Below are 19,872 nucleotides of genomic sequence, written 5' to 3'. Positions count from 1 at the left end.
AGACAATTTATATCTTATTTTTATGTGATCGACCATGATATAAGACCTATAAAAGAAGACTGTGGCTTCTCACATTTGTTTGTTCATACCTGCCTTTGACCATTCTTTGACAGCCAGCTGCCATAGCTGCCATATTCATGGTACCCAAATGTGTGACTCTCTGACTTTACCCTTAGCGGACTAAGTAGTGAGAGATCTGCAAAAAAGCAATTACAGGATGGGACTGGGGTGTCCCAGGTGCTTAGAGAGCTCCAAGCGGGCTGGCCTGACTGTTGAGGGGATGGAGGGGGGAAAATATATTCCTTCGGGGAGGTGATATCTTTGGTGAACCTGAAGGCCGAGGCATCGGCAGCCTGGCTTCTAGCCCCAGCTCTGCATTGGCACAACCTCACCTTGTTTGCTGACTCACAGCCAGTTCCCTCGTGTCTGACATGGGAAGGCAGCACCCACCTTTTCTGCCTCCGGAGGTAAAGTCAGGTAGCAGCCTCGTGTCTGACATGGGAAGGCAGCACCCACCTTTTCTGCCTCCGGAGGTGAAGTGAGGTAGCAGTGAGACTGCCTGTGAGAACATTCACCTGTCTGAAGGCTCTTCCTTGAGCCTGGCATCGTGTGTTTGCAAGATGGTGGCTCTGCTAGGGCTCGGGTTCAGTGCGTGGCTGTGAAGTTCACATTTGTCTTTGTTAGACCAGTATAGCTGAATCCTACCGGTCATGACCCTGACTTTTTTCCCTGATAAGAGTCTGTCATTAGTCTGATTGAATAAAGCCCTGTCTTTCTCTTGCTAATGGTATGGTTTTGCAGAGACTACTTAACTAATCTGAGCCCCAGGTTTCTCTTGCTTTTCTTTTTCATTTCAGAGGTAGAATTTAGTGATTCATCAGTTGCATATAACACCCAGTGCTCTTTATATCAAGTGCCCTTCTTAATGCCCATCACCCAGTTACCCCATCCCCCACCTTCCTCCCTTCCAGCAACCTTCAGTTTGTTTCCTAGAGTTCAGCATCTCTTACAGTTTTCCTCCCTCTCAATGTTCATCTTATTTTTTCTTCCCTTCTCCTGTGTTCATCTGTTTTATTCCTTAAATTCCACATGCGAGTGAAATCATGTGGTATTTGTTTTTCCCTGACTTATTTCGCTTAGCATAATACCCTCTAGCTCCATCCACGTTATTGCAAATGGCAAGATTTCATTCTTTTTGATGGCTGAGTGATAGTCCATTGTACGTGCGCGTGCCCGTGTGCTTGCACATGCGCGTATATGTACCACATCTTCTTTATCCATTCATCTGTTGATGGACATCTAGGGAGCCCCAGGTTTTTTATCTGTAAAACAAAGGTAACAGTACAAACTGTGTAGGGTGGTTACGAGAGAGAGACAGACAGACAGACACAGAGAGGAGATAGTTTATATGGAGTAGCTGCCACACAGTTACTACTCGAATAGTTGCCAATTTGGGGAAGGAGGAGTAACCCAGAAAGGATCACAGAGAATCAGGATAAGGCTCCTGCTTGGCCACTTCTTGTGGTGGTTCCCGCTGTGGTTGAAGTCGTGCTACTCACATAGCTCGTGGGGTGGTTGGGAGAGCATAACCCACCCTGTGGCCCATACCTGCAGTATCCAGGTAGTTGAGACTGGCTGTATTCTTAATTACTATCATGCACTCAAAAAATACTGCTATACTCATCAGGTCTTTAAGAGGAAGGAAATCCTGTCACATGCAACATCTTGAATGAACCTTGAGGACATTATGCTAAGTGAAATAAGCCAGACACAAAAAGACAAATGCTGATGTGGTTCTGCTTTTATGAGGTATCTAGAGTAGTCACATTCATAGAGACTGAAAGGGGAGTGGTGGTCCCCAGGAGGTGGAGTCGGGAGCTGTTTAATGCATATGCAGGAGCAAGAGTTCTGGAGATTATACAACAATGTGAATGTGCTTAACACTCAAGATCTGAACACTTAAAAATGATGAACATGGTGAATTGTATGTCTATTTTACCACAATTTAATGTAATTTAAAAGGTTATTAAGCATGTGCCAAGTGTCAGACACTATCCTGGCACAAGAGGAGACAATGTGAGTAAAAACAAACATGGCCCCCGTCTCCCGTTATGGAGCTTAGGGGCTGGTAGGGGAGACACATGTCAAATGGAGAATGACTTTAATGGGCGAAAGTGTAACCAGAACACGTGCTACAATTGGTACCATGAGAACTTCCCGTCGGGGAACCTGACTTCATTAGGGAGACCAGGCCAAGAGCCAAGGCAGGCGGGACAGAGGAATACCATTCCGGGAACGTGCAGAGCATGAGCAGAAGCAGTGAGAAGGGAAGAGCTGCAAGAAGGCCAGCGGGCCAGAAAGCAGAGGGTGGAAGGAAGCCTGTGTGAGAGGAGGCTGGTGAAGACCAAGGGGGCAGCCCGCACAGCCATGGTGGCCATAGGGAGGAGGTTTGTCTTTCTTCCTGAGCAGACTGGGAAGGTAGCTGTTGAGGGTTTTGAGTGAGGTTGGGAAGAGAGAAAAGCAGGTTTGTGTTTGAAAAGATCAATCTAAAGGAACATTTTTTCTTGCAAGGAAAACTCTTATCAAACACTAACAGGTGTATCTCAACTATCCATGTGGAAAAATTGAGCGAGTCTCCTATGTGTTTCTCAGGGCCCTTGTGATAGGCCCTACCCTGATGTCGTGGGGCCCAGGCGAGAGTCCACATAGAGACCCACGTCCTGTAAATCCAAATAGTTACAGATTATAATAAAGCTAAAAAACTATTATCAATCTGTTCTATCCTCTTACCATGATGAACTTCATAACTAAAATCTCAAAAAAGATGTGTACAACTATGGTTTTTATGTGACTCAGGGTCAGCAAATTATTGAAGATGATTGAATTTATCTATAAGTGCACTTTCTGGGTGTTCTATAGGGCCAATAAAATATGGGTGAGTAGTAAAGATTTTGTAATTAATAAATCATTTCCTATTCCACAATTTTTTCTGCCCTTATAGAAAAATCAGTAAGTATATTTTAGTTAAGCTTTTCATGTAATTTGTGTTCTTTTTACAGAAATACTGAGCCAACTTTTTTGCAATAGCTTTGTTAAGATATAATTTGACTACTGTACAACTCACTCATCCAAAGTTAGAATTTATCTTAAATCACTTTAGTTCTGAGATAGTTCCTCATTAATTTCAATCTGAAGAAACTTTACCCTGCTGGGGGCACGTCAACCTGAATTGTTACAAAATCCTCAAAGCAATACTGAGATTTGAAACTGGACCACAAGTATAACATAACTTGTGGTTGTGAGTTTGGAGGAGGAAGAGCAAGAATACAAACATGGGAAAGGGATCTCATACAATAAATTATCTTTTTTATTGAGATATAATTGACATGTAACACTGTATTCGTTTTAGGTACAATAAATTCACAGAAAATATTAGAAAATATTTTAACTGCATCATATAAATCTCTTTCACTTACACAATAACTGTCATTGTCTTTTCAAGCAATATCTCAGTCTGATATTAACGTGAAGCCTTGGCGCCATATTTCAAACGTTATGTCTGGACATCCCTATCAATTTCAGAGAAGTAGGGATGGTTTGATACTATCAACTGTTCTTCAGCTGCCAAGTGCAGGGGTTGTGAGTTTGGAGGAGCTCCTGAACTACCAGTTGGAATGGGTGGAGGAGCAAGAGTACAGACAGTTGGCACAACTGGGATGGTGATTGATTGCGCAAGGATCCCTTGTATTCGTGTACCCGAAAGTCAAGAATTGACAGGTGAATCAGACTTCCATCCTACTGCTCAAATGGTCTCCGAGCTCTGAGGCAGCCTCCATTACTGCCACTGCTGTATTGGCAGCGATGAAACCCTCAAATGTTCGGGGCTTTCAGACATAGTTGCTAATTTTCAGAAGGAACTTAAGACAAGGGATGTGGGGGAGCCGTTCGCTGGGGCCAAGATGGTGTTAGTTACAAGAGCTGATGGTTAGAATTACTCCAAGGGACAGAGACACTCATGTACTCCTAATAAATTGTGTGTGTGTGTGTGTTTGAGCGAGAAGGGGAGAGTGGGAGGTACATCAGGCCTTCTAAAGCACAGGTACAAGATTGGGACCCCTCTGCCTGGGATACCACTCCTGGCAGGCCCTTTCCAAGTTCAAGTTCACCTGATCAACCTGTTCTTCATAAAACAGAACAACACTGCCAGGAGGGCCTTACTTTCCCATTGTGCTCCTTTCGAAGACCACTGACTGCATTTTCCCCTTGTGTTGTCTTACCAGGAACTGGTGAAAGTGGCAAAAGCACCTTTATCAAGCAAATGAGAATCATCCATGGGTCTGGTTACAGCGATGAAGATAGAAAAGGGTTCACGAAGCTGGTTTACCAAAACATATTCACCGCCATGCAAGCCATGATCAGAGCCATGGACACTCTGAGGATACAGTATGTGTGTGAGCAGAATAAGGTAAAGTGCCGTGGGGGCATTGGCCCTGCTTGGGTTGCATGCTTTCCTTCTTTAGGTAGCATATGTCTTTGGACAGAAAGATTGACGGAGAGCTTTGGTCAGAGGCCAGAGGAGCTCTGGAGTTCAACCTGTGATGAACTTCAGCTCTGTGGTCCGTCTTCTGCAGGAGTTCCATCCTGAGGGTATTGTGGTGGTCCCCAGTGCACTGGGATTCAGAAACACAGGCATTTAGATTGCTTTTTTTCAGGTGCTGAGAAAAGGAAGACATACACATTTACTTGTACAGCTACTTTACCCCCATTAATTTCTCCATTGGTGCAGTGCAGATCGTGGGCTTTTCCAGAATGCCCAGTCTTAGGAAATAGTGTCATGAATGCCCTGCAGACCACTCAGAGCAATCGGTGGATTTTCTTTCTTTATTTTTGGAGCTGAGTGATGGTTTAGGCATGTGATGCTATGTCCCAACTAGCGTTGGGCTCTCATAAAGTACTAGCGTCAAGCTGGCATTTGCTTTGCTATCACCACTGGTTAATTTAAAATACAATTCTGTTTCGCTGGTGCCTGAGTGGCTCAGTTGGTGAAGTGTCTGCCTTTGGCTCAGGTCATGATCCTAGGGTCCTCGGATCAAGCCCTGCGTGTGGGGCTCCCTGCTCAGCTGTGAGTCTGCTTCTCCCTCTGCTGCTGCCCCTCCTCCCACCTCATGCGTGTGCTCTTCCTCTCTCTCTCTCAATCTTTAAAAATATAAAATACAATTGTGTTTCAAAACATATGAAAATAATGAAACAAGAACGTGGGAGGAGGAGGCAAATACAATTTTATATGGTATGTTGGAAGGCAAATCCATTGGGAAATGTTGTCTGAATTCATTAAGAATCTAGATCAGAAATAGTTTATTTAAAATAATTGATACCAAGATACAACATGACATCATGATAAAGAGGAAAATTCTGTCTCCGATGAGTCTCTTGTAGGTCTACTAAAAAGAATTTAGCTGCTAAAATGCCAGCATTGCCTGGGCTTTAGTGTGGACCCCGAGGACAACTTTCTCATGAGCTCGTAACAACTGTATTCATGTATGTTTTATGTATGATCTATGGAGAGTTTTGAAGCAGTCAAGCTACATTTTTTTATTATTCAGTGACTGAATTACATAGGAACATTGCAGGCACCCAGTTTTTGATTTACCTTTATAGTGTGTCTGCAGCCTCATGTCTTTACCACCATTTCCTTACGCTTTTGAAGAAATGAAGGAATATATCTTGCTTCAACCTTCAAAAATGTTATGCTGAAAAATGTGTGTATGTGAGGTTGGGTTGGAGAATTAGCCTTTAGCATATCTGAAGCCAAGCAATGTAAGAGGTGCATACGGAGCCATTGGGAGATTCTAGAAGTGACTGTGATGGTTCTGTGATACATTGATTTTGACACATGTATTGTATCTGATTGAAATTGTACAACTCTGGGGCACCTGGGTGGCTCAGTTGGTTGAGTGGCCCACTCTTGGTTTCCGCTCAGGTCATGATCTCGGGGTCTTGAGATGGATCTCTGTGTTGGGCTCAGTGGGGAATCTGCTTGAGATTCTCTTTGTCCTTTTTCCTCTCCCTCTGCCCCTCCCCCTGCTTGTGCATGTGTATGTGCATGCGCTCTCTCTCTCTCTCTCTCTCTCTCTCTCTCAGATCTTTAAAAAAGTATATAATTCTTTTTAAATCACTTACACAGTTGACCCTTGAACAACAAGGGTTTGAACTGCATAGGTCCATTTACATGCAGATTTTTTCCATAAATATAGTAATGTAAATGTATTTACATTCTTTCATGGTTCTAGAGGCTAGAAGCCTGAAGTCAAGGTTCATTGGTTCTACCTGGAGGCTCTGAGGAAGCCTGTTTCATGCTTCTCTCCTAGCTCCTGGTGGTGTTAGATATCCTTGGAACCCTTTGGCTTGAAACATGTCACTCCAGTCCCTTCTTGTCCTTACATAGAGTCTCTCCTGTGTGACTCTGTTCTCATGGCATTACTCTTTGTGTCCAAATTTCCCTCTTCTTATAAGGACACCAGTCATTGGATTAGAGCCCACCCTCATCCCAAGGATGACCTCATCAGAACTTGATTATACCTACAAAGACCCTATTTCCAAATAAAGTTACTTTCTGAGGTATGGGGCTGGCATGAGTTTTAGGGGGACATTATTCAACCCAGTACAGTCTGCCCTCTGCCCCCTCCCATTCATTGTTAATTCCAGATGCAAAATATATTTGTCCCTTTCCAACATGAACTCTAAGTCTCAAATCTAATTGAAATCTCAACTCAAAAGGTTCCATATCTCATCATTTAAATCATTTAAATCAGGTGAGATTCTAGATACGGTCTATGCTGGGGTCAAATTCCTCTCCTGTCTCCTCCTCATTTGCTGTTTCTGGCTCCCTTCTCAATGCCATCTTTCTTTCTGTTCAAAGTACCTATATTTATGCTTCATCACCTTCCTCTTATCGCTCAGAAAAGTGCTTGGGATGAACCACAGGCTTACAGTGAGGCACAAGATTGAGTAGAAAAAACACTGGATTGGCTCCCAAAAATCTGGGCTCTCTTCATGGCTCCCCTGTGGGTCTTGGGCAGGAGTCAGCAATCTTTGTCTGTAAAGGGCCAGAGAGTAAATATTTCTGGCTTTCAGGGCCATATAGTCTCTTTTCTGCTCTGCTGTCATTATGCAAAATCACCCATAGTATAAGTGTCAACGAATGAGTGGGCTCACTTGGAAACTCTGTTTGCAGAGTGTACATGCTATTCTTAACTCATGAGCCATACAAAAACAGGCCCCAAGTGGATTTTATCCATAGGCTGTGGTTGCCCACCCTGGTCCTTGGGGAAGCCATGTAACCTCCCTGGTCTTACATTTCCCCAAATGTTAAACGCAGACAACACATGCTCTGTCTACTTCCTAAGCCAACATGAGCAGAAGGAAGTGCTGTACAAATGAAATGGCACTCCAGAAATTCAAGGTTATTATTGGGGCAGGTTCAAAAACCAAAAATGGACTTATTGTTTCTTCTATAACTTGTTTAGGTCTTTGTCATCCTTTCCTTCTCTATGGTTTGCCGAATAATTTTTTTCTGTGGGCTAGTTCCGATTCCAAAGTTGAAACTGTAACAAAGTACTATGCTTAGATCATAAGATAATAAAAATGATTAGTGTTCATGTATTAAATAATGAGTTGAGGAAGCATGGTACATGTGTTCTTTACCAAGTATTGCATCACTTGAAACAAATGATTAGTTAGGAGGGAGAGGACTAGAACCTTAAGTAGCCTTTTGTTTTACAGTCGTGCAGTTCTTTCCTCAATTACTATTGAGTATTTAATTCCATTATCTTGGTTTTTTTTCAGAGGTGGGAACACTTTCTTCAAAGTACGGAGAAGAGAATTAAGTGATTAGGGGGTATTTATTTAAAGTAGGCTCCACGCCCACTGTGGGCTTGAACTTAGGACCCTGAGATCAAGCGTCGGACGCTCCAGGACTGAACCACCCATGTGCCCCTAGAGGATCTTATTTTAAATGTCAGGGATTTTACTGCTCAGCTAGGTTGATTAAAATCTTTGCCTATTACTTGATAGGCTGCTTATGAAAGGAGATTTATCAGAAATTTAGTTCAGCATTTGGTTTTTAACCAACATTTTTTTTTTTCAACTAAGATAGATAGCCTGGAAGATTGTTTTCTTATACCTTGCCTGTTTTGTTTGTTTTTTTTTTAAGGAGTGATTCATATGTGTTTGCTCACTGTGTTGATAAGCCTTAATTTTCGTGAATGTCTCTCAAGAGTGTCGTATGAGCACATAATAGAATTTATGACTCCTTGAATAAATATTACAAAAGCAATCGCTCGGTGGCAGGGCTCCCGAACTGGAGTCAGCTTATAACTCATGGTTACTAGTGACTATTGCACTGAAGCCTGAAGAGCTTCATATTTTTTGCTGTTTGTAGGTGTCCAACTTGGGAAATTCTCATTCCAGGCCTGTCCTGCAGTAAAGGACATACTTTTTATCCTTCTGAAGGTTCTGCAGAATCCGTGTGGATGATGTAGACTGAGCATTTCCCAAGGGCAAAGGACAGCTCTGCCTGACTTCTCAAAAGCCTTTTCATTCTATAGTCAATGATCCCTGGAAAAATGAGTGAGGTCTCCAGGCCCTTATGCAGCTGACTCCAGCTTCTTCCCTGCCCGCCTGCTTATGAGAGCTCGTCACTACACTGGGGTCACCTCATATTTGCATGTAATTATGCACAGCTAATTGCAAGGGCTCATTACAAAAACAACATTCTTAAAAAGGAGAGTTAATCATTAAGCAATAAGAAGACGATTTTGCCTGCCATTCCACTCCAAGTATCTAATTTATGATTCAGTGTTTCTAAACATGTGAGGTCTGAAATTCCCTTCAAAAAGCATCTTCGTCTTTTGCTTTTGCTGAATTCCAAGGCACAGTTAAGAGGATGGGCTTGGGCCCTCCTGCCAACCACAGCTCTCAAGAGGCTGAATAGTAGGGTTGGGGCATGTGGAATTGACTCACAGGACCTCTGCTAGTTCTGTTTGAAGTTGTGCAGGTCCTGCATCAGGGTAAAGGGATGCCTTTGTCACCAGTTCCCTGCAGTGTCTTGAGTTTTGGCGCCCACATCCCCCTCTCCTGACTGCTAGGTTTATCAGGCAAAAGGACGTTGGAAACAGTCGTTCTCAGTCTTGGCCGCACATTGGAATCACCTGGGGACCTTTGCCACCCAGCATACCTCCTGCGGAGAGTCGATCTTGGAATGTGGCCTGAGCTTAGATCAACTTCTAGAAGCTTCCCCAAGTGCTTCCGATTAGGAGCCAAGGTTGAGAAGTACTGATGGAAGTACCTTAACATTATTTGGATGTGTTAAGTCTGGGTTCTGCTTTCCTATCAACCTTTCCATAATGGGGAGGGAGACTTCTGGTCATCTTTGCCATGGAATGACCTGATCTCCCCCCGGGGGTAAACTGAACGGCCGCCATTGGGGATGTTATGTTCAGCTGAGTGGGCTGCCTTGATGAGTTTTGTGAAGGTAGTAAACATTATTTCAGGGCAGACACTCTGTTTCCTTGGAGTTTTACAGGCCTCAGGCTGAGAGCTTCCAGAGCTTGGGTCGGGGTCAGGGGTCAGGGAAGAAGAAGGAGCTACATCTTAGCCTCTGGAGGTCTTGGCAATGCTGATTTTTCATCCTCCTTTTCCTACTGTTGTTTACACAGAAATGATCATTTCTTTTTCCGTCAGTAAAGAATCAGGGATGCAGCTCGGGTTGGTAATCTGCTCAAGGGATAGCTGCTGTTTGTAGTGAAAATACTTTCCATGTTGTCAGTGGAGATCCTACACGAGGAAATGAAATAGTTACATATTTTTACTCATCGTGAATAGGTACTTTTATTTATTGAGCAGTGAAGTCTAGTATTTATGGGGCAGAATCAAGGACAGTACTTTTTTTTTAAGACCAAAAGGAGGTGTGATAATGTCTCATATCTGTGGGTATAGAACAATTCCACCTTAACTTCATTCTCAGAAAGCAAGGGCCTGAAGTTCCAGACGGGTCTATTACGGACTCCTGTGAGGAAATCAGGCACAGTTAAGTGAAAATGGTCAACTTCTGCCACTTTTTTTTATAGAAGAGTTTCTCAGGGCTGGAAGTATTTTAAGACCCTCCTATTTTCTAATTTTTAAAACATCTGTTTAAATATATTTTTCAGGCCCACTTCCTCGTCCAGTTTGAAAAGTCGGCTTCTGCCTGAGCTTCTGGGAACAGGGAGGCCAATGTTCAGACTTTGGCTGTAGCCCAGGGTTGCTGGTTCTCTGGCGAATGTTAAATTCAGTCTCTCTCTTTCTGTGTCCCATTGGATATTAAAAATCGCATGGTACATTTTTCTCCTTACTAAGAACTTGGAGTTCTAGCTGCTGTCATAACAACAACAAGAAATTCCCCACCAAAATCCCGGGCTGGAGTTTTTCCGTTTATGCCAATAGTTCTCTGATTAATCAGTGTTGACTTTACTGTGACAATTGCTGTAATCAGAGCTTGAAATATAAGAGTTTGGAAAACAGGAAAGAATAAGATGGAGAGGACTCAGAAAGGACTGAGTTTCTCCTTTATCACAAGTACAGGTAAAACTAACCCCACTATCCCTTCAGCCTGGCTTGGAAGTTGAGGAAGGTTTGGGGCCCATGAGGAGTAATGAGATTGATTTGACCATTGAAATACTCATTCCTTCCCCTACCCCAAGGCTAAGTATGAACCTACCACATCGAAAGAAATGCTTGAAAAAACCTGGTGAAAAGGGGAAATCTCACGGAGTTACAAACAATCCAGAAACCAATGTCACCATTGGTCTCTTTGAACCTCTATCCATCCACCCAACATATGTGAAATATTTGCCTCTTGGCAAATATTTGCCTCTTGGATTGCATCCAACTTTGTCGTTATCCTAAAAATTAGAGGTGAACATGGGATGTTCAAACACCGTCATGATTCAAACTCTTTAATAAAAGCGAGAATGATTCTCAGTGATGCTAAATCTTGTTAGATCTAAAGTCCTGCACAACTGATGCTCTTGGCGGAGCTGGGTTCTCGTTTTCTGATGGTAGACAGGTGACAGGTGCGATGACCCTGCACTCTTCTCAGGCCTTCTCTGAACAGCCAGTTACTTCACTGATGCAGGCATGCCATAAACACATGACAAAACATAAATTGCCCCCTGGGTTTTTATTGGAATCCTGCCAAGGGAGTCACGTGTTCTGGTATTTTTGAATTGAGATGTAGATTTTCTTATTAACCGGCTAATAAGCTCTGTGATATTATCCTAGGCAAAACATTCTAGAGAGCATCCTGTTGGTATTAAAAGCTTTTATTGGGGATGGGGAGAACTCAAATGGGATACAGTAATGACTCCAACAGAAGCAAATGATTCATAGGTTGTGTATGTCTGTATGTGGGTGCATAGATGCGTTTACAAATCAATCTACCTTTAGAGTAAAAACCATGTTTGCTAGAAGCCAGAACGGTTGGCTTCCCCCCTCCCCCCCACTGACACTTCCTTTTGGAAGCTCAGATATTTCCAGGGAGCTTTGAGACATTGCATGTCATGTACTTCATCTTGATTTCTAACACCTGAACCCTGTTGGGTTTAATGAACAATGAATGACCTAAAGTAGCTTTACGTCATTACTATTACTTTGTATTTTGCCTAAATCAAATCTTAAAATATTTTGGCACTTTCTATTTGTAATTAGAGGTAAAGATATGGGTGTGTTTAACTTGGATCTGGTTAAGAAATTGCTTTTGTGTGTGAGTGTATAATTTTCTAAAGGTAGAAAGATGACTTTTTAAAAAATCTAGAAAAACCAGCTTCTAATTTTTTAATCATTTAAATAATTGAAGCGTAGTTAGTTGCAAAAAGGTTGAAGATGATCGGAATGGTGCTGATTGTATTTTGCATGCCTCTGAGTTCCCACCCTTCCTTTTATCCTGAGAGCAGGCGACGCGGTTGAATGACGGCGTGTGTGGGAGACCACTGTGGTTGAGCGGTGACCGTCCCGTCTCCCCAGGGCCCTGAACTCCTGCTTCCTGCATTGTATCTCTGCTTCGCGTTGACATGGATTGTCTTACTGCTGAGTTGTGTGGAGGCTTCACTTTAGGGTTTATCATCTTCATGACCATCATGATTTTAATCAGTTGATGTGTAGAGCCCTAACAGTGTTAATAATTACCCCAAACAAGAAAGTCTTCCTTTCCAAGGTCAAGCTAGCTCCTGGTGTACTGGAATGGGACAAGAGCTCACATGGAATTGAATTCCTGCCCTGCCCGTCATTTACAACCGTAATAGCCTTGGGCAGACCACCAAAGCTCTTAGTGTTTTTATTTCTTTCCTCAGCCGAGGGCAATGTTGGCGCCTGGTGATAATAGAAAATGTAAATATATGGGTAACCAATCTTTAAAAGCGAAAATCATGTTCTGCGATGCCTTGAACACGTTATGGCTATTAACCCCTTATCAGGTACATAATTTGAGGATATCTTCTCCCATTCAGTAGGTTGCATTTTGTTGATGTTTCCTTTGCTGTGTAAAAGCTTTTAATTTTGATATAGTTCCAGTAGTTTATATTTATGTATTCATTCATTCATTCATTCCTGTAGTTCAATTTTGCATTTCTTTGCCTTGCCAGAGGGGACCTACCTAGAAAAACATTGTGATGGTTGATGTCAAAGAGATCACTGCCTCTATTTTTTTCTAGGATTTTTATGGTTTCAGATCTCACATTTAGGTCTTTAATCCATTTTGAGTTAATTTTTTGTGTATGGTATTAGAAAGTGGCCCAATTTCTGTTTTGTTTTTTTCCTTTTGCGTTAGGAGTTCAGTTTTCCCAGCACCACGTGTTGCAAAGACGATCTTTTCCACATTGTATATTTTTGGATCCTTTGTCATAGAGAAATTGACCACATAAGCATGAGTTTATTTCTGGGCTCTCTATTCTGTTAACTTGATCTATGTGTCTACTTCAGTGTTAGTACCATACTGCTTTGATTACTGTGGCTTTAGAGTATATCTTGAAATCTAGAATTGTGACACCTCCAGCTTTGTTCTTTTTCAAGATTGCTTTGGCTCTTTAGGGTCTTTTGTAGTTCCATACAAATTGTAGGATTATTCTAGTTCTATGGAAAATGTTGTTGATATTTTGATAGGGATTACATTAAATAGTAGATTGCTTTCATTAGTATGGACATTTCAGCAGTATTGGTTCTTCCAATCCATGAATATGGGATGTCTTTCCATTTGTTTATATCACCTTCAATTTCTTTCATCAGTGTTTTATAGCGTTCAGAGTACAGGTCTTTCACCTCCTTGGTTAAGTTTATTCTTAGGTATTTTTTTTCTTTTCAATGCAATTGTAAATGGATTGTTAATTTCTCTTTCTGCTACTTCATTATTAGTGTTTAGAAATGCAACTGATTTCCGTATATTCATTTTGTGTCCTGGAACTATACTGAATTCATTTATCAGGGCTAGTAGCTTTTTGGTGGACTCTATAGGGTTTTCTATTTATAGTATCATGTCATCTGCAAATACTTCATTCTTACCAATTTAGATGCATTTTATTTCTTGTCTGACTGCTATGGCTAGGAATTCCAGTACCATGTTGAATAAAAGTGGTAGGAGTAGACATTCTTGTCCTGTTCGTACTTTAGGGGAAAAGCTCTTAGGTTTTTTTTGTTTGTTTTTGCTTTTTTTTTTTTTTTTTTTTTTTTTTTTTTTTACCATTGAGAATGATGCTAGCTGTAGGTTTTTCATGTATGGCCTTTATTATGTTTAGGTATGGTCCCTTGAACCCTACTTTATTGAGAGTTTTCATCAGGAATGGATGTTGTACTTTGTCAAATGTTTATTCTGTATCTGTTGAGATGATCATATGGTTTTTATCCTTTTTGCTGTTAATGTGATGTATCATGTTGATAGATTTGTGAATATTGAATCATCCTTGCATCCCTGGAATAAATCCCACTTGATCATGGTGGTGATTTAGTGTCATTATGATTATTTTAATTTATTTATTTTAGAGAGTGTGCAAAAATTGGGGGAGGGGCAGAGGGAGAGAATCTCGAGCAGATTCTCCACTGAGAACAGAGCCTGGCACAGGGTGCAATCTCAAGACCACAAGCTCATGACCTGAGCCCAAATCAAGAGTCAGATGCTCAACCAACTGAGCCACCCAGGTGCCCCATGGAGATGATTTTTTTAAATGTATCGTTGGATTTGGCTTGCTGGTGTTTTTTTGAGAATTTTTATATCTGTGTTCTTCAGAGACATTGATCTGTAGTTTTCTTTTGTTGTAGTGTCTTTATCTGGTATTGGTATAAGGGTAATGTTGGCCTCATAGAATGAATTTGGAAGCTTTCCTTCCTCTTCTGTTTTTTGGAATAGTTGGAGAATAATAGGTATTAACTTTTCTTTAAATTTGATAGGATTTGCCTGTGGTCCTGGTCCTGGACTTCTATTTTTTGGTAGTTTTTTGATATCTGATTCAATTTTATAGCTAATAATCACTCTGTTTAAATGTTCTATTTTTTCCTGATTCAGTTTTGGAAGGTTAACTGTTTTAAGACACTTATACATTTCTTCTATACTGTCCAATTTGTTGGCGTATAACAAACTTTTCATAATAGTCTCTTATAATCCTCTGTATTTCTGTGGTGTTGGTTGTTTTCCTTCATTTCTATTTTTATTTGTATCCCACTGAAGTACTATGTTTATATGTCAACCCAGTCTGTTTTATTTCATATAATTCAGGAGGGTTTTTTTTTTTTCAGGTACAATAAAAAAAATACCAGAAAGACACATATACCAGACTTAACATGAGGAAATCCATGTTCCAGAATGTGTGTGGTTTGCAGATAGGTTCTCACTGCCTTCCTGAGGATAATACCAATTCTTAGGTCTTTCATCCCTATATTTGAAAGGATGAAATGAATGAATGAATGGCCCTCCCTCCCGCGTGTGCTGGCATCCACGTGTCCTGCTGTTCTCCCTTATCCCCATGAGAACAAGCATCTGTGGACAAGAACATCCCTCATAGAAATTGGTCAGAAAGGTGGAAGGATGAGGCAGAATTCTTGTAATGTCTTTCAAGTTGCTTGATTCCTTAAAAAAATGTTTTAATGACAAAGGATCAGAGAAAGAATCTTTCCTACCAAATGATGCTATTTCTGGTGATTTCTTGCATCCCTCACGCAAAGAGAATGGTTTGCTTTTCTTTCTTTCTTTTTTCTTTTTTCCCCCTTTCTCTGCCAGAAATGACCCTTGTCACTGTTGTCCTCCCTTAATTTGGTTATGAAAAACTGGACCATAGTTTTGCTTCCTTGCTTCTGAGTGGGTGGTATTTCTGTCAGTAGACACTAATGTGAATGGTTGGGAATGCCTAATAGCCATTTCCACCTAGGACACTTAGAAGTAAAGACCCAGCCCATAGCAGTAGTAGGCACTTCATACCTATTCATTTTTTGAATTAAATGAATGGCACAAGCGAAAAGAATTCTCTAAATGAAAGTTGGGCCCAAGAGAAAGTAAAATGGACAACTCATTTAGAATCTTAGGGTTTTAAGAATTTAAAAGTCTCTGTTTCCCTTGAAGTAGGGTCCCCTGAATGAAGGTCTCCCAGTGGCCCTTAAGTCCTCAGTGGCTCCATCATGTTCCCAGGGCATGTGCCACATGCTTGATGAGTGCTTATCTCTCTCCCCACGGTGGGAGGCTGTTACACGGCTCTCTCTCCCAGCTCACTCTGAGCGCTTCAAAGGCAATGATGCATTCATGCCTGTTCCCTCTAGCTCTCAAAGATGGTGACTGAAGAAAACAAAAATCTGATTTTTAAAATTCCAGTAGATGGCATCAGAAATTTCAAGTTGTTATATCATAGGCTTAGCATTAAAAAGAAACCAACCCAATAATACAGATGAGAATTTTTTTTTTTTAATTAGCCTTATGGCTCTTGGCAGCAGCAGCATTTCTGTTACTCTGGTGCTTTCTTGCTCATTCAGCCCCAACCACTGTGACCTCCTCTCTTTTGGCCTGGTATTGACAACCCTCCTTCAAGTCTTGGACTTTACATTCGCTCTTCTCTCTGCTAGTCACTTCTCTCCTTGCCCAGGCAAGTCTTTTTTTTTTGTCCTGCTCCAGCATGGAAGCTTCACGAAGACCCAGGACCATGTCTGTTTATATGCATCTTGGTAGCTCCAGTGTGTGACAAGGATGCTGGCCAGTTTGCCAAAACGCTTTCTGCTAATTTCTATAGCAAAGGAATCTGATTTTTTTATAAGCCCATGCAGGTGATCTTAGGGGCACGTTCTAGGCTGTCCTGAACTTGGATCTGACACTTTACAGCCTCATCTGTCCTCCCTAATGGACTGATCTCTTACACACCCCCTGCCTCTTTTTGCTCATTTTCTCCATCTGTTGGAACATCCTGCCACCAATTCCCTCTGCGCTCATAAATAGGTAACTTTATTTATTCAACTTGAACAAGCCATCCAGTCCTGTAGCAAACTTTGACAACCTCCCACTTCTCTGCTCCCTTGGGTTAGGCACTCTTTCCAGTGTCCTTATAACACCTTACGCTTACCATATTACATTATGATTCTTCAATTATGCACCTCTTGTACTTTAGAGTAGGGGTTCTTTGAGTTTGAGAGTCATGTCCTGTTGATCTCTGCATCCCTCTGGGCTCAATAATTGTGAAGTGACATTAAAAACTTCTGTGAGGATAATATCATAAATTTAACATGGCGTTACAGCTTTGTCCAAGGGGTGATATCCACAATTTCCCAGAGGATGACTGAACTCTTCTTTCTTATGATTCATTTTTGCTTCTTTGCTTTTGGGATTGTGATCCTGGGCAAAAAGGAACAGACAGTCAACATGGCCATGTTTTTTTTCCTTGCAAAGAGATATTTGGCTTTTGGAAATATTGCTTCTGAGCGGCAGGATAATTAAGAAGCCTTGCATAGTCTTTGGACTCAGTAATCCAGTGTAAGAATCTTGGGACCACTGCAGCTCTTGAAATGCATTTGGTGACCTGCAGATGTACTCTGCCTGTCAAAGGTCGGTCAGGGGCAATGACTCTTTTTAAGCTGAATCACCAGGCAGCTGTTTTGGAATCACCAGGGCCAAAAAATGGTGCTGTGGGGAAGAATGGCTTGTTTATGAGATAGAAGAGACTCAGTAAATCATATCATCCTCCCCAACCAAGTTCTGAAGTAATTGAGAACTACGACAAGTAAGGCATATGGTAACCAAAATAATCATGTGTTATTGCCAAAGCTGAGAGTAGAGAAGGTGGCTCATTACAGAGTCATGTGAACTTTTAATACTGAGACAGAATGTGGTAGACTCCCCGTAAGGTCATCATTAGCTCTGGAAGACCCCAGAAGACTTCCTTCCCAAGGTCCCCCTGGTCTCAGCACAGAAGAGAGGAAAGGACAGAGGTCAGGAGTCGGACCCAACCCACATGCCTCCGCATGGTGTGTCTCCCATGTCTCCCATGGTATCACACTTAACACAGGCCACCTTCTCTCCTGCTTAGTGAGCTCCGAAGGGTGGGGGCTGGGTATACTCCTGGTTGCTAAAATGAGTATGAGTCTGCGCCAGGCTTTACTGAGACTATGTCATTCTATCCTAAACGGTTCTTCAGTGTGGGTACTGTCAGTTGCCCCACTTTAGGGATATGGAAACTGAGGTTTACATGAGCTGAATAGTCTCCCCAAGGCTGTACAGGTGCTACGTGTCAGAGCTTGAAACTGAATCCAGCTGGTCTGACTTCACAGGAAAAGCTGTTAACCACGGTGCTTCATGCCTTTCTACAGTAATATAAGACCACGTCCAGTGAGAGGTCGTTTAGAGGTTTGCTTATGAAAGTAGTAAATGGTACGAATGAAGGGTTCTCTGTCTCAGAATCTCTCTTCCTGACCACTTTCATTAATTTATTTTTTTCTTCCTGGCTGGGATCCAAATATCTCACCCTGGCAGTATTAACCTCTATCGATATTTATGCAAAGAGGTCATGCAATGAAAAAGAAACATCAGGATTAGAGCATCCACTGGATGAAGTTTGAGGATTGAAGAGTGTTCTGTTAAGTGGATTTGAAATGGCTGCATGGAGAATATTTAAATTTTTAAAAAATTTTCAGATTAACTTAGAGATGTAAACAAGCCAGAGATAATTTCAAATTTATTTTGCGAATGGAAAGCATCAGAACATGACAATGACTTTTGACCCAGTGCTGGAGAGTCCAGAAAGATCAAATAAAACCTGAAGAGTGTGTTCTGGTAGTGGTGTGAATGGGACTCACTTTTAGCTTTAGGGTTCTGCCTGGATTATATTTCAAGTGCAGTTATAAGTATTAACTAGCCTCATCCTCAATCTGTTCAGACTCTCAGACCTTCTCATGAGTTTGGTTTAATTCAGGTGGAAAGGCACACACATTTTGCACCTCCAAGTCCTCTGGTTGAGAAGTGGTCCTTAATTTCCAGCGCCTTTCAGTGAGCTGGTGGATGGGACCCCTCTGAATGGCATGTCTTCCATTTTGTATGCTGTCTTAAGAACATTTTGATGTTCTTGGGATTTAAAAGTGTAAGGTCTGTTCTGGGGAGCAAAGCAAGAATTGGTGTTGTGCCTTCCTGGCTAGTTAACTGGATAAACTGGATATGTTCCTGGCCCTTTCTAAACTTGCTTCCTTGTTTGTAAAATGAGGGAACTTGACTAGATTACCTTTAACGTTTGAACTCTAGAGGAAGGAAGGACTAGTCTGAGAACTGGAAAATAATAAAATGACATTCTGGGATTTCTTCGTAAGATTATGGTCAACTTGGGGACAAGGTTCTTATAACCTTCATTCCCTCAATAAAATTCCCTCCTTCATTCTGCCTTAAAAAAATCATTTTTTTGAGATGAGAAAATGTCTTGTGCCCTGTGACTCGGGCCTGAGATTCAGCACTACTGGGCAGCTCTACTATGGAGACCGTTTGGCCCCTCCCTTACTATGGTAGTTCTGAGAGCATCTCCCCTTCCTCCAAGAGCTGGGCTGCTTCATCACTTATCAGATAATCTTAGAATCCTAGAATCTCCAGACAACATACCTCCTTACTCCTCTCCCCCTTCTCTCTATGGACACTTTCCAACCTAACTCCCTGCACATCTGTTCTGGGAGCTGTCTCCTAATTATATCCTAGGATCCTGATATAGAAAGGACCAAAGGGAACATTCCATCTCCGTCTTCCTGGGTGTCCCAGGGGCATCTTAGGTCATGGATGGAGGTTTGCTCCTTGGTGAGATGCCCAGAGGCCACTGACTGGGAACCAAACCTAAATGTACAATAGGACCTGTCTGGGGGCATTTTGCTTTGGCATAAGGACTTTGGGATGTTTCCACCATGTTCAGGCTGATATGCTTAAATGTGATTAAAGATTTTTGGTTAACATTAAAAGAAGGTGCTCATTCCATCTAAAGTTCTGTGAAGAAAAGCCCTCAAATGTCACCTCCATAAAAATGTATTCAAAGGGAGATTCATCCTGGGGCGCCTGGGTGGCACAGCGGTTGGGCGTCTGCCTTTGGCTCAGGGCGTGATCCCGGTGTTACAGGATCGAGCCCCACATCAGGCTCCTCCGCTGGGAGCCTGCTTCTTCCTCTCCCACTCCCCCTGCTTGTGTTCCCTCTCTCGCTGGCTGTCTCTCTCTCTGTCGAATAAATAAATAAAATCTTTAAAAAAAAAAAAAAAAAAACCAAAGGGAGATTCATCCTGAATTCTACTTAAGAAGTATGATTGTAGAGTCCTAGAATTTCAGAGCTCGAAGGGACCCACAAGTGGCTTCTAGGT

The 19,872-nt window shown here is 41.9% G+C and overlaps 1 protein-coding gene across 1 annotated transcript in view; it reads left to right on the top strand.

Annotated features, from left to right (window-relative positions):
- Nucleotides 1-19,872, top strand: part of GNA14 (G protein subunit alpha 14) — a 179,737-nt gene that overhangs the window by 95,459 nt on the left and 64,406 nt on the right. The window contains exon 2 of the mRNA XM_045781061.2: nt 4,281-4,465. Within this exon, the coding sequence (XP_045637017.1) occupies nt 4,281-4,465 (185 nt within the window). The remainder of the gene's footprint in view (nt 1-4,280; nt 4,466-19,872) is intronic.

This window comes from Ursus americanus, chromosome 34 (assembly GCF_024610735.1).
Source record: "Ursus americanus isolate L20-20 chromosome 34, mUrsAme1.1.p, whole genome shotgun sequence".
NCBI lineage: Eukaryota > Metazoa > Chordata > Mammalia > Carnivora > Ursidae > Ursus > Ursus americanus.
The sequence above is the reverse complement of the archived record's forward strand: the minus strand, read 5'-3'. Positions and strand labels throughout refer to the sequence as shown.